General features: G+C 38.6%; 1 protein-coding gene across 2 annotated transcripts; it reads left to right on the forward strand.

Moving 5' to 3' along the window:
• Nucleotides 1-655: 655 nt before the first annotated feature.
• Nucleotides 656-9,526, forward strand: LOC137324745 (paired box protein Pax-1-like). 2 transcript variants are annotated; one of them, XR_010963716.1, is made up of 6 exons: nt 656-939; nt 1,611-2,246; nt 3,708-3,850; nt 3,977-4,214; nt 4,746-4,852; nt 8,739-8,823. XR_010963716.1 is itself a non-coding variant. In XM_067989411.1 (5 exons), exons 1-5 carry the CDS (start codon nt 936-938, stop codon nt 8,828-8,830), a joined length of 1,113 nt encoding a protein of 370 aa, XP_067845512.1. In that variant the 5' UTR covers nt 656-935; the 3' UTR covers nt 8,831-9,526. The 2 variants fall into 2 exon arrangements, 1 of the variants encoding a protein (XP_067845512.1); XM_067989411.1 differs by lacking the exon at nt 4,746-4,852 and having other exon boundaries at nt 8,739-9,526.
• Nucleotides 9,527-14,199: the final 4,673 nt, after the last annotated feature.

A 14,199-nucleotide genomic window follows, 5' to 3' on the forward strand; every position in this document is an offset into this window, starting at 1 on the left:
TAAATAATTTTCTTTTCTGGAGAATTAAATGACCGATTTAATTTCTGAGCGTGTTTAGATCAAGTAACGCTATCTCTAGTGTTCAATAGCTAAACTAAACTTATTACACCTTATGTAATTTCATTTTATGTAATAATACAGCTTTTATTCTTCAAAGTAATTAAAAACCACATAATTAAAATACTACTTGGATTGTCGCCTTTGAGCTCTTTTTTTATTTAGGGGTTCTCAAAATGTAACTTTTCAGCGTTCAGGCTGTACTTTCGGTGGAGCTTCGAGATGGGGGTTGTATGTAGGGAAGGGTGGGGGAAGCTGGTATAAGAAAGGTAGGGTGGCTTAATTTTTTTTCGTGTACTTTTAAACTGGCAAAATAAAAGACACGAAATAAAACAAAAGGACTGTTCCATTTTTAGGCATCGATATCCATGCGTTTTATGCTCTCGCGAATTCTAATTGCAATTTCTAGTAATCAAGTCCTTAGCAGCTGCTGTCCTCCTGACTTTGAGGGGTTGCCAAAAAGGCGGAAAGTCTCCGAGCGGAATTAATAAGTTCTGCTTCAAGGCAGCCAATGGGGAGAGGAGGGAGCCGACGAAAGACTAATGAGAACTTCGCAGCGTGACCATCAAGATTGACGTGGAGAAACGCGTAAAATTGATCTGGACAAACTACAGCCTCTAGGATATACAAATTTGCCCTAATCGGATGAAGATCATCTTGTGCTTTTTGTGCAGCCCCGTCTGAATATTGTTCTCCCCCCTCAAGCCTCAAGCGTGGGTCGCGTAAGGAGTTCTCCTGTGTGTGCGGAGCCGGGGTCTGTTTCTTTCCGCCACTGTTTCCCCGGTCAGACTCTATCCAACTCTCAGAAGGAAACTTTCAGCCATTGCAAGGGGAGGTTTTAAAAAAAAATTGCTGAAAAGTTCTCGCTTCGTTGGGCAATGGGTAAGCATCGACTCCTATTTACATGGTTCAGTGGCATGAGTTTGATAACAGAATAAAAGGTTGTTTTACACGCCTGCATAACGTGAGGATCAGAGCAGAAATGAGACCTCTCCACTCGGCGACGCGCCTCTGGATGATTAGACGTAAAGGGGTATTTTTCATATAAAAAATATAAAACAGAAAGGGTTTCTTGATAGTGTTCTTTAAAGTTGGCGCTTTTACTTTTTGGGCGACAGATTCCGACTCTGCTTGAAAATATATTTACGGGGTGGGGGTGGGGGGTGAGATTACTCTAAACAGCCTGAATTACAGATGAATAGAAACGTGTTTGCGATGTATATTTGGGAAGGTTGTAAACTCAAGAGTTCCGGTCGAGTTTTACTGTGCGACAGGCGCAAATGCAATGAAGTATCCCGGTGAGAAACAGGAGACTAAACATAATCAAAAGCGAGTTGGTAATAATAAAATACTATTCTCCAAAATACATGACTTCATATTTTAAGCCCGTGCATGTATTTTTGTTGGAAACCGGCGCTTATTTCCATGCTCAGACTTCAGAAGCTTTGTGGGAAGTGCAGTGTTTTGACAGCTGTTTAATTTCTGTCTTTTTCGTATTTTTTTTTTTAGCGGGCGATTATCACCGTTGTCTCTTTTCATTTCTTTTCCCGTAGATCAGACTTACGGGGAGGTGAATCAGCTGGGAGGTGTATTCGTTAACGGGAGACCCCTTCCCAACGCCATCAGGTTGAGGATAGTGGAATTGGCTCAGCTCGGGATCAGACCGTGCGACATAAGCAGGCAACTCCGGGTGTCCCACGGTTGCGTGAGCAAAATCCTGGCTCGTTACAACGAGACGGGCTCCATCTTACCTGGGGCCATCGGGGGCAGCAAGCCTAGGGTCACCACCCCGACCGTGGTGAAGTACATCAGGGAATACAAGCAAGGTGACCCCGGGATCTTCGCTTGGGAGATTCGGGATAGGCTCCTGGGCGACGCGGTTTGTGACAAGTACAACGTTCCTTCTGTCAGTTCCATCAGCAGGATCTTGAGGAACAAGATCGGCAACCTGTCGCATTCGGGTCACTACGAGACCAACAAGCAGACCCCTCCGCAGCCGACGCTGTCTTACAATCCCATTTATCAGTATTCCTACCCCAACCACATGTCATCCGCGGCCGCAAAAATGGGCAGTGCTACAGGGGTCCCTATGGCAGGGGTTACGGGACATGTCGGGATCCACAGGGCATGGCCGTCCGCTCACTCAGTCACCAACATCCTCGGACTCAGGAACCTCGTTGAACAGACAGGTTAGTGGGTTACCGTCACCTCAAAAAACAGGCTTCCCCCCCCCCACCACCCCACCCCCGGACGTAATTACAACCCATCCTATCACTGACCGTTTTTGAAAATGGATGGGAATGACTCTTACAAATTTGGCGTTTGTTGAAACGAGGTTGCAACGAAATCCCGAGGCACCGCACAGTTTGGTCTTAAAAAATAAAGCAGAAGCAAATTGTCACAAAAACTTATCCTGGTCTCATTAATGATACCGTATTTCTAATCTTTCATTTTGAATGTGCCTCTTCTGTTACACATAAAACTACAGATATGCTGTGCAGCAATGAGTGAGAGATTACAATATAAAAGAGATTTACCTAATGCATCTGGTAGATGTAATGTCCATTAATAATGTCATTATTAGAAGACGGGGTAGAGGGAGATCACAACCTTCAGTACACTTATATCTGAGTTTGCTATTGCAGGTATCCTTCTCGGCTCCTTTATTACCCACTCAGAGTGTACGTTAAAAAAACGATACAAATCCAAGTCCCTTTCCTACTATTATTTATAGACAACATTTGCCTCCAGCACCATTAGACAATAAAGTTCAGACATTTCTCAAATATTTCCTTATGTTTCCCTTTTGGTACACAGGAAGCGCCCTTGCGGCCTAGGCGTCGTCTTACCTGAACCCGTGTCCCTGCGTCGTTTAGTTAACTTATTTTATTTACAAATTGTTCGCAAAATGTTTGCTAACTTTAGCTTGTTGAAATCTCCCGAGTTTTTGGTGATGGGGCACTTGCAGTGAGAATGAGAAATTTATATTGAAAACCTACTGAAACGACAAAGTGAGACCTTCTCTAGCACTCTCAATCACCAGAACTGCGCTATAAGTCAATACGATCGGTACTTTTACAATCGGTACTGTTAATATGTTGTTGATCTCGATATTTTTTTCGACAATGTTCTGGAATGTTGACAGGGTCGCGGAAGGTTCTGTGCAGTGTGTACTTGTGCGAACTCTCTATTTGGTATTTTAACTTTTGATTTAGAGGTGTTCTAGACAGTCAGACTCCTGCTTTATTTATACGAGGCCACTGTAATTGCGCTTTTGACAAGTAAAGCAATCCGAAAATAAAAGAATCATATACAGTATATATCATAGGATTATTTTTTTCGGATTGCTTTATATATAAAATAAAAGTTTGAAAGTTGATTTGCATTACACGAAAATTATTACTAAAGAACTTACGTTGTCTTATAAATGAAAAGCTACGTTAAAATGCATTTGGAAAGAAATCCGGTGTGGAGTTACAGTGTGCTTGTATCAAGGATAAACTTTTGTCATTTGCATTAGGGCGGCCTATTTATATACTTAAAAGCAGGCAAAACGAATTTGCAACAGAAAGTCGCTGCTGTCTTACGTTATATGTTATACTGAATATCGTATTGTGTTTAGACGCAATAATATTTTTAATGCATTTTAGCTGCTGTTGGTGGAGCCGAGGCTTCAGCTTATCAAACAAAAATGGAAGATTGGAATAACGTCAATCGAGCAACTTTCCCATCAACTCAAAGTATCAACGGGATTGAGAAACAGGCGATCGACCCGGATCTGAAATACCCCCAGGTACTGACCTAGCAGCCCCCTGTGTATGTTTTCATATAATGAATGATGTCTTCCTACTCTCTGTGTATCTCTCGCTCTAATATTAGCACCTTGATGTAAAGCAAACTTGGTATTGTTGTATTACAGCCTCCATCTGCACTGCCCGCTGTGAGTAGTTTTGTTCCTGCTTGCGCTGTTGGCCCTTATCCCTCGTCGAACCAGGTGCCGAGCTATGGAGTGTACAGTGGCCCTGGAGCCGGCTATATGACTGGCCATCCCTGGCAGTCCCAGAGCAGCAGTCTCTCCCACTCTGGGCCAGGAATTGCCATGCACGGCGGAGACATCCACGCACCAATGCCCTTCAAACACCTCTCAGCTAGAGAAGGTAAATCGCTTTGCTCGTTATTAGGGCCACGGCCCATTTCCTCAAAATACTGGGTCAGAGCAATTAAAAGATTCACTGTGTTTTCATATCATTTGGAATGAAACAAAAGTAGCTGATTGAAAAAAATGTTATTGCAGTAGACCATCTTCCAGGTAAGTATTATTTAATACAGCTTTATAGCAACATGGTATGCGGATTATAAATAGAACTCAATGCAAATATTCGCGACGGTAGATCAACAGGATATAATGACTCATTGTCAAAAAGCACATAACTGACAGGAAATGTAGAATTTGTGGAGCTTCAATGTCAGAATATATTGAATCTCAAAGTACATTTTACCATATACGAAGCACTTATTCCCTTCTGAAGTTTTATGTGTCGTTTTAGTCAGGGGGGCCGTGTTTAGTGACGGCGGCATACTGCATGCATTTGCATTCATTCTACTCTGAGAATTTTGTTATTGCTCTTGGAACAGTTACAATCTAAAGGCAATTATATTTTCCAAAAGCTGCTTTTGTTTCATTCTAGAGACACAACAAGCTTTGCATACGGTGCGCAGAAGCAGCCTATAAGGAGCTGTGTTACTATGAGTTGATGTTGGATGGTCACGTAGTATGTCAGCTGAAAATGACAAGGTGTGCATTACTGATTAATAAGTTTTCATATTGGTTTGTATCATATTATAAATCAGACATTGTTCAGCGGTTATTGCTAATTAAGGATGAATCGTTAAACAATGGTGGAAAAAATATGACAAATCGACGGAATTGCAACTTAAGACGGGATATAAACATTCAAGTTGGATAATAATAGCTAGATTTTCTTTGGATACAAATAAAATGTAAAATGGTAAACAGTAAAAAGAAAGTAACGCTGCTATTAATCGTTAAAAGTAACCCTTTTTCTACATGTCCTAAATTAGTAGTGACAAGTACGATAGCTGACTGGACAATATTTCGGCTGTGACACGCCGAGTGTGACAGTGCAGTTATTCGCTCCAGTCTTAGTCAAAACATGGCGCTTAGTTGTTTTGGAAAGAAGAGTCTAAAACTTCTGTTAACAAGAATATAAGTAAAGAAAAGGGCCATTGGACACGGCGAAGCCGTCTCTTTAGTAATTAAGCTGTCCTGGCCTAGGTAAGCCCCCTAATGTACGACTGAGTCTGGGTACAGTTTATTCCAAACATTTGTTACCCTTTCCTGCAGAAGTTCTTGTATGTGTTCTAAATGTATTTTTCACCAGTTTATATTTATGACCTCCAGCCCTACTATCCTGCCTTATTTTAAAGTAACATATTCGGGTTTTGCCTTATCCACGTCATTTAATATTTTATGCACTTAAACTGATTTCCCAATAACCAATTTTCTTCTGTAGAAAAAACATTCGACGCATACAAGGTACAATGTTCTAAGCCTAAAATCTAACTAATAATACTGTTATCCAATCTAACAGATTTTTTTTCCTATTTTGAATAATTCAAATTTGCAGTGATAGTGACGAGATGTGAGGAGCAATAGCACATTTGTACAGGGTACAGTGTTTCACCAACAAAGTGAAAACTTGTTCAAATTAGTTGAAATTAGGTTTTAAGTTTACTTCATTTATTCCGCAGCATTTTTACCGATAAAAAATATCCGTGGTTTAGATAACCTGGCTTTACTTTACGTCGTCTAATGGAAAGAAGATTCTGCTATACTAATAATATGTTTTAAAAAATCTATGGCGCCCTTGGTGCTGTTTTCTTTATTTGAGATGCATTCTTGCTTGAGAACCTTTGTGTGTGCATTTTAATGGAATGTTGTGTGGACGAATATGAATCAGCGCGGGTCAGTTAAGTGGTAAAGTCAACACACACACACAAAAAATAGATATTTAACTGTGCCCAGATCTGATGCTTTCTTCATTTGCTTTTCCAACCAATATCAGATTTAAGGGGAACTAAGTGCAGACTATCGATTTCATCCGTCACCATAAACCAGTTAACTATTTTTAATGACAAAAGATCAAACCCAATCGCGGTGATTACACTTAATGTAGGATTGTCATTTATTTCCGTAAGAAAGTAAATTCAGCATTTTTTTCACATTAATGTTGCAATTGACTTTTGTGCAGCTGCAAAGTTAGAGAATTTAAAGGTAGCGAGAGAATGGCCCAAGTAGGGGAAATGTGTTAGAGAATTTCAGACATAGTAAGCAACCATTTGAAGTTATATACTGTTTGAACAAGTTACCCTTTTTTCGCACGTACAACAGACAATTTGTGTTTAGGGTATAGATTTAAGCAGGTAATAAAATCCTGGCGATTAAAAAATATATAATTTTACAAACACATCGTTTATATGTAGCACTGAAGCATGGCTTCAGATTTTCGTTAATTTTGCATGGCATCCAGTTGCAGGCACGATGCGGTCACCAAAAGGTGTGTAAAAAGGTGGTGTAGTCAAAATGTCATTTAGCATAAAACCAATGTCAAGTGTACTGCGGCCCAATGATGTCAAACCTAATCTTGCATCCTCACGTGGTTATTTTCTACCTAAACTGCACGTGGGGGTTGGGGCGATTAATAATTGAAACGACGTTGGTATATTTTGTACCAGTATCTCGATATTTCCACGTGGAATAGGAAAATACAGCGAGCCGTATTACCAAAGGACACTTTTCATCGTTTACGAATCACGTTCAGCTTTTGGACATTTTTTATAGAGTTCAGAAGAATGTAGTCCTTGTGGGACTCATCCTGGAAGTCACAAGTTTATTGTTCATTTTAAATCCTAATTATTCCACATGATTATTAGGTGGAAGATGAATTTTGATACTAAAACAAAGACAAAGGGAGAGGCGTTAGAAACCGTGTGACTTGTCAAGAGGCTCTGCACACGAAAAGAAGCTGACTGATATCGGCCTCCGTCTGTCCATGTGTTTTATACGCTTGGACTTGACTGCTTTCAACGCCCTAATCTTGTGTTATTTCTATACAAGAACCGACTTTCAAAGCAAATACAGTAAACGCAAGGCGATTGTGAATCAGGAAGTGTTTGGACTCCATTTAGCTGCTGTCAGCAGGCGCCTATTCAAGGCGAGGAGAGGCGAGGGGTGGATGGGAGTGGGGGGAGGGCAAGGATCGTGTTCCCACCAGGACTCCGGGTTTGCGTTCAATAGATTTTGTAAGACAACATCTTGTTTTTCACCAGTTATCTAACGTATATATTTTAGAAAATAAATAATTGAACCTGAGATTATGGTCATCTTGTCATAAAACGCGGACAATGATAAGAACATCTTTCTCTTAGCCTATTGCATCCAATGGAATAATTCCCGAGAGACCCAGCAGTCACAGATTCCTTCATTAATATTAGTAATGACACCATGTCGATCACCACACCTTCACCATTAGGAGCCCCATTTCAACCGATTCTGGAATCGCCTGTAACTTCTGCTGTTGCTAGATAGCAACCTTTCCCTGATTCAGGTCCAACTGGAATATCAAGGAATTAGGGCCCCTGTTCTGCAAAATGATGGAATCAAATTTTGAATTGCCCATTTGATAACTCGATTTTCCATTTACGAATTAGAAAACAATTATCATCTGCTGTTTAGGTGAGATTGGAAACCAGACAAGTTATTTTGGATGTTGTCTTACTTTCCCGAAAATAATGTGGCGGTGTCATTATGTCATCTTTTTTTAAGTACTCTCTAAACTGTACACTGCGAGGTAATATGAGTAATAGCGAACTATCTAATCATCCATAATATATATCGAGGTCACACTAGAAATCTTTAAGTAGAAAGAGAAAGAGGAGATGCTGGAAATACACAGCAGGTCGGTTAGTATCTACAGAGACGGGTAGATGTTTCGATGGAGAACCTTCGAATTCTGATGAAACGTTTTACACCCTAAACGTTAATAGTTCGTTATTCTTTCTGACGCTGATTGACCGGCTCTGTATTTCATGCACTTGTGTTTAATACCAGATTTCCAGCATGTGCAGGTTTTGCTTTTGAAGTTTGTAAACGGATCTTTGGATTATGAAATGTAGTCCCAACTGAATTGGCGTTACTCTCTATGCGTCCAATTTTAGCGTAAATCTCTTATTTCGATTTGCGATGCATGTAGGTGCATTTTGTTTGAAAACCGATTCCAATATGTTCCAATCATTGTCCGAACGATAGTAATCTCACCGATATGTTGCCTTTATCTCTTTAAGATTACAAACAAGTGAATGGAGAGTACATTTTTGGGAATATATTAATTTTGAACAATAGTAGATATTTATCAAAACTATAAAGATGTCAGGGTGATTCTTTCTTGGAACTATTGTTTAAATGCGACTTTTATGTATTCCCCTTATTAATTGCTTACTGTGTCACCTTTTCCTTGTCGCTGGCCAGTTCGGCTTCTGGCAAGTGGATGTATTTGCCTGCGGTAACTGAATACAAAGTAAAACAAGATTTGTGCAAGTTAAGAATTCGCTCATCTGTTTCCTCAAGATTTTTTTCCTCCTTCTTCTTGCTTTTATTTCAGTGGCGGACAGAAAACCCGGGAATCTCGTTAGCAAGCCCTCCGAAGCTCTTAGCAACGCGCACGGCCTCTCAATCCCAGCCTCCAGCACGTAAAGCCCCGCCGGTAACGGGACAGTGGTCACAAACCGAATGGTTCCAAACGATCTTATCGAATTATACATTTAATCGCAAGATTTATTTCCAAGAACTGAAACTGTCTGCTATTTGTGTTTGAAAAGAAAAGTAGTTTTCAGAGTACAGCGAGAAAAAAAACGTTGTACAGAATATATCTGTTGGAAAAGATATTTGCAACACCAATGCAGCGCGGTGAATGTAAACAACGTTCCAATTGGAGAAAACAAGTTTACATCCCCTACGTTCAAGGCATAATAGTTCTTCAGTTCAACACGGTGTTGGTGGCGGGGAGGCCAATTTGTCTTGACTTAGTTTCATTATATTTGTAAAATGTTGGAAAATCATATTTGTATGTAGCTGATAGGAATATAAGCCATAATATACTCAGAAAGGATCTTCTGTTCATTAATGCAGTCTTCGCCTATAGATCTGATACACTTCCCCCTCCTTAGTTATGTGTAATGTATATGTATATAGCTTTATGAACCCAGACACTTGGCCAACGCGTAACGAAAACGATTGGCGCCACAAACGACGTGAACAAATTGTGAACATTTTGATGTATATCCGAGACTGTAAATGTAAAAATATTTTGCCCTCGCGGTTTATTTTATATTTTTATATTTTGAATTTAAAATATGCATTTATGTTGAAATAAAACAACGATAAAACCGACGACTAGAAGTGCCTGGAATAAATCATACATTGCATGACTTTTCTGTTGTGTAGTCAACGATTTGGAAGATGCGCCACGCTAACATCAGACAAATACTGTAGATATCAACCTACTCATTGAATGATCAACTTTCATTAATTTACTTTCATTAATTACATTCATTTTGTGACGCCACAAGACAGGCTTCTCTCTTTCACTGTACTTAACACCATACATCTTTATTCGTCCTTTATATCATTATGTGTCAATTTAAAATGCTTTACGTATGAGAATATAATAGCTGTCGCACCCAAAACATCTACTGAAACACAAACAATAAAGATTCAAGTTACATTAATAAATTAAATGCATAACACTCCAGTAAATAAGTGCTCAAAGTATATATTTCCACCCTGAAATATATTAAATATAAAAATATATTTGGCTGCCTCTCTATAAAAGCCATAGAAATCCATACATTTCACTACAATTTATATATAATTTCACAAACGTAAAGGGCTTCAGACGAGAAGACAATTTACACGAATTCATGTCTGCGCTATTTTGTTTCTGATGTGGAATGGCAGACTCGGGATGTGGCAAAAACAGTTGTCTGCGTACAAGTGACAGCATTTTTCAGAGGCTATGATCAGAATGGTTTTAGATCATTTGAAATTTGCACCTAAGCTTTCCCATGAAGCGTCAGTTTGCTTTTAATTTTGGAATGAATATAACGTGGCTGCCTGTATCGTGTTTGGACTTTATTTGTTTTACAATGGTTTTAACTTGAAATTGGCAATCATTCTTAACCAAACAATAACTCGTAATAGTTGTTTTGAAAGAGTTAATGTAACCTTATAAATCGTACTGTTTGCAACCAATGTTTATCTTTCAAATATCACACTGTTGTGGGGAACCGTGTACGCCAGTAAGATTCGACTACAGCTTGTATTTGTCCACAAACATTTTGCGATTTTGCTCTGGATAGAGTGCTGTGATTATACTATCGATAAGCTCATTAGAAACTTTCAATGTATCAGCAATCGGCCGGTCATCTGCAGCTCTACGTTTTTTCCTGTGACGAAATATCATTTAAATTATTTGAAAATATTGACCCAATTTATGAATGTCTACAAATACCCAGCGTCCCTCCGCATTGATCAACTGAGCAAGAGTTCTACAAACTCTACCATAAAGTGGTAACTTCCTGCGCTTGTAATAGGGTTGAGGTAACGCGCTTGGTTGTTGTGTTATTCACAATTAATTTTATCCCTTATAAAACATTGTTTTCCTTTTAATAATTTTATCCAATTAAAACAACAATGAAATAGTTTTGCGGATTTTGTTGTTTTCTCCCTTTAAACTGTATATTCTGATGACCCCGAAACTGCTGATATTAAGTGCAGGTCATCACTAAGAACAGACTGTTTCATATTAGTGACAAGACTCAAGAATATATTTTATTCTTTAACTGCGGTTAAATAAAACATTTAGCATAATACTCTTTGTTATCTCAGAGTAACGCTACACTGTAAGAAGTTTTAACAGATTTCTGTACAACTTTTCTACACAATTAACGCGCGCACGAATCACCTAAACACTAATTTGCATTTGCGATGCCGATGGGAAAGATAAAGATAGAGAGAGGCAGCCTGAAGGTTTACAGGTCGTAAGTAAACATTACTGAATGGGGAAGAAGGATACACTATAGACTGTTCTACGGGAAACGCCTTCATTATTCTTTAGTACTGGTGGGATGGGAGGTTTTTCTACTTCTTAGAATGAAGTGTCAGCCGAACATGTGGGCTCATTGCGTGATATCATTGTAATTAGAATTCAATAATAGGTAACTTTGGAACATTTCAATGACAATCATGACAAATTGCCTTTTATGTGAAAGTATTTTAATATATGCATGTTGCCTGAACAATGAATGGAAGTCGTTTAACTGAAGAGTACCTTTTTAAATATGTCTGTCACTCAGCAAAGACCAATTACGATGACACCTGGTGTTGTTTGGGGTGAAAATTAATCATAAACGATGACAACCCTGCTTTTTCTGGAATTGTTAGCCTTCTCTTGAAGAGTCCTGTGAGTTGGAAAGAAGCGTTGCAGAAGGTTAGGACATAGCCCATTCACCCCTGCACTAGATCTGACTTGGAATCTCTTGGTGATACTGGATGTTCAGAGCATCCATTCCCAAGTACAAAAAGTCCTCATCTTGAGTACAAAATTCACCGCAACAATATACTTGGAAAATCAAATTAGTAACACTAATAAGGAGGGAAACTTATTATGAATGCGAGCAAATATTATTAAATTGAAATGAATGTGTGCAATAATCTATGAAAATCAATCTTCCTTCACATTTATTGCACAGCACAGAACTATATGTGTGTCTTTAGATATGTCATTAAGGAAATATGCGATGCATAAAAACACGTAAATCTAAGGTTTCAGCACTATATGATTTTACATACTGGGCTCATGCACATATAATGTAACACTTAATTGGTAGAAAGTGATGTAATGATTTATAATTTGTAGCACCTTGACCATATTTCACCTTATTTCTTGAAACAAAGGACCTCTGTTGTTTTGCCTTATTGGGGTATGCATGCATGATTATTTTCTATTTCAGCCATAGGACCATATTTTATAGAGTCTTAATATGTTTCTGATTATCGAAACAGGCATTCTATAATGTTAGCATGTTGATGAGAGTGAGGGAGCACAATATTACTCTGAGGCCACATATTGAGCAGTTCCAGCATATATAGTCCTTCTGTCTGCCAATGTATTAGAACTGCATAGACTGGCTGTTTCAATCATTATTAATGTTTCATGGCTCATTTTCCATCTTTATGGTTGATATTTTTGTTAGTTTACCATTAACTACCATGGCATTTCCCCCACCCTGTATTACCAAAATATACTCAAAATCAAAAGCATTTGTTAACATAGTTGAATGTTCTCTGCAACAACCGAAGTACGCTTGCAGCATATATTGGTTGAAATTCTGTGAATGATTTACAGTTGGGTAATTAAACTCAATTGTTCTCTTACATTAGAAAGTGCAGCAAAGATTATTCTGGCTTTGCTATCGGTGAGAGTTAACATTAGTTTATCAATATATAATGATCGTAAACAGTGTTCTCTACTGTTTAGAACATTGGAATGAGTGGAGGATTATATTCTGGGAATGAAAGGCAATATTGTGCTTTTTCGTTACCTAGTCTCTGCAAATGGCAGCACCCTAAGAGAGAATCGAATTCTAGTCAAAATATGATAACATATTTGATAAATTATTTTTTTGTTTTTGACAATATTTTTATGAACCAGCTGCAGATCTCCCAATTGTTTTTATACTTATCATTTCTCCCAACTGTTTTTATTTTAAAAGATATAAGGAATCTTACAACACCAGGTTATAGTCCAACAGTTTTATTTGAAAATTTAAAAAAATAGTAATGGGCAGCTTTCCATTGTAGGTTAACAGAACAGCTTTCCATCAAGCACTCCCAGATTAGGTATAGCATAGCCAGATGCAGTGACTATCTCCTTCTGTATTGCTCTAACCATGTACCGTCCTGCAAGAAATATCCCCCCATGATATTAAAACATCTGACTGTTGGGCCAGTCATTTTGTATCCTCCTCGTTATGGCAAAGTTACTTAGTTTCCTTCTCATCATTATGCCCTTGTCTGGTTACTCCATCCTCATCTGCCAGGTTGTGGATTGATAAATGTTGGAAAGTATGTATGATTACAATGAAACAAGTTAAAACACTCGCGTGCGCACATAGACACACATACACAGAAACAACAGCGCCTGCTTCCATTATAGCTGAAAATAACCGTGATTTTATAGCTCTGTAAATATCATCAAAAATAAATAACATACAGTTGCCAGGTTAATTAAAAAAAATAAGCATATGGCATTCCAGTTGCAGGGTAAATCATGTAATTTATATTTTGAAAGGTAAATAATTCTACAGCTCCATTAGATAAAGGCATGTTTGGTATTGGATGAGTAAAGGATGACGGCTATCTCTGATACACATCTAGTTTGAGGCAGAGACATTCCGGCTGTACAATTTAACTCCATGTAAAGTGGACAGTGTAGAGTAATACTATTTACGGACACTGCTCTTTAGTCAGAAAAGGCAGAGCTCTGCACCTCAGTATTTTAAACACATGCTCAGAGCTCCCTCTGCGCCTTGGCCTGCAACTGCCAGCGACATTTTTAAAGTTAGGAAAGAGATCACTATCACCGACTAACACTTTTCCAAAAAACACTTTGAGGCAGTTAATCTTTGAAACTTTTAAAGCTTGGCTTCACCTTAGGCTATAGTTATACTATGTCAGTGGAAAGCTCAAACAGTGTCACACTTCTTGGCTTTTATTGTGCCTTTATACTATGATGTAAAGTTGTTTTGTGTGCACATTGATGTGGAAACAGAAGTGTAGTTCAGGAGTGAAGAGGTGGTCTGACTTTCAAGTGCGCTGAAGCCAAGAGGTGTAAGACTATAGTAATCTCATATTGTTTGGACTTTGCATGGGCATATTACAACACCAGCCTGGTACAAAGCCATATTTTAAGAGTTCAGGTGGTCCACTGGACCCATTTTAAAACATACTTTCGAATAATTTTAGTATTAGGAGAGAGCAAACACTTCAGCCTATGCTTTCCT

The sequence above is a fragment of the Heptranchias perlo genome, chromosome 8 (genome assembly GCF_035084215.1).
Source record: "Heptranchias perlo isolate sHepPer1 chromosome 8, sHepPer1.hap1, whole genome shotgun sequence".
Taxonomy (NCBI): domain Eukaryota; kingdom Metazoa; phylum Chordata; class Chondrichthyes; order Hexanchiformes; family Hexanchidae; genus Heptranchias; species Heptranchias perlo.

Coding starts and splice junctions, on each gene's coding strand:
- LOC137324745 (XM_067989411.1), top strand. Junction 2,247..3,707: donor GAACCTCGTTGAACAGACAG/GTTAGTGGGTTA, acceptor AATGCATTTTAG/CTGCTGTTGGTGGAGCCGAG. Junction 3,851..3,976: donor CGGATCTGAAATACCCCCAG/GTACTGACCTAG, acceptor GTTGTATTACAG/CCTCCATCTGCACTGCCCGC.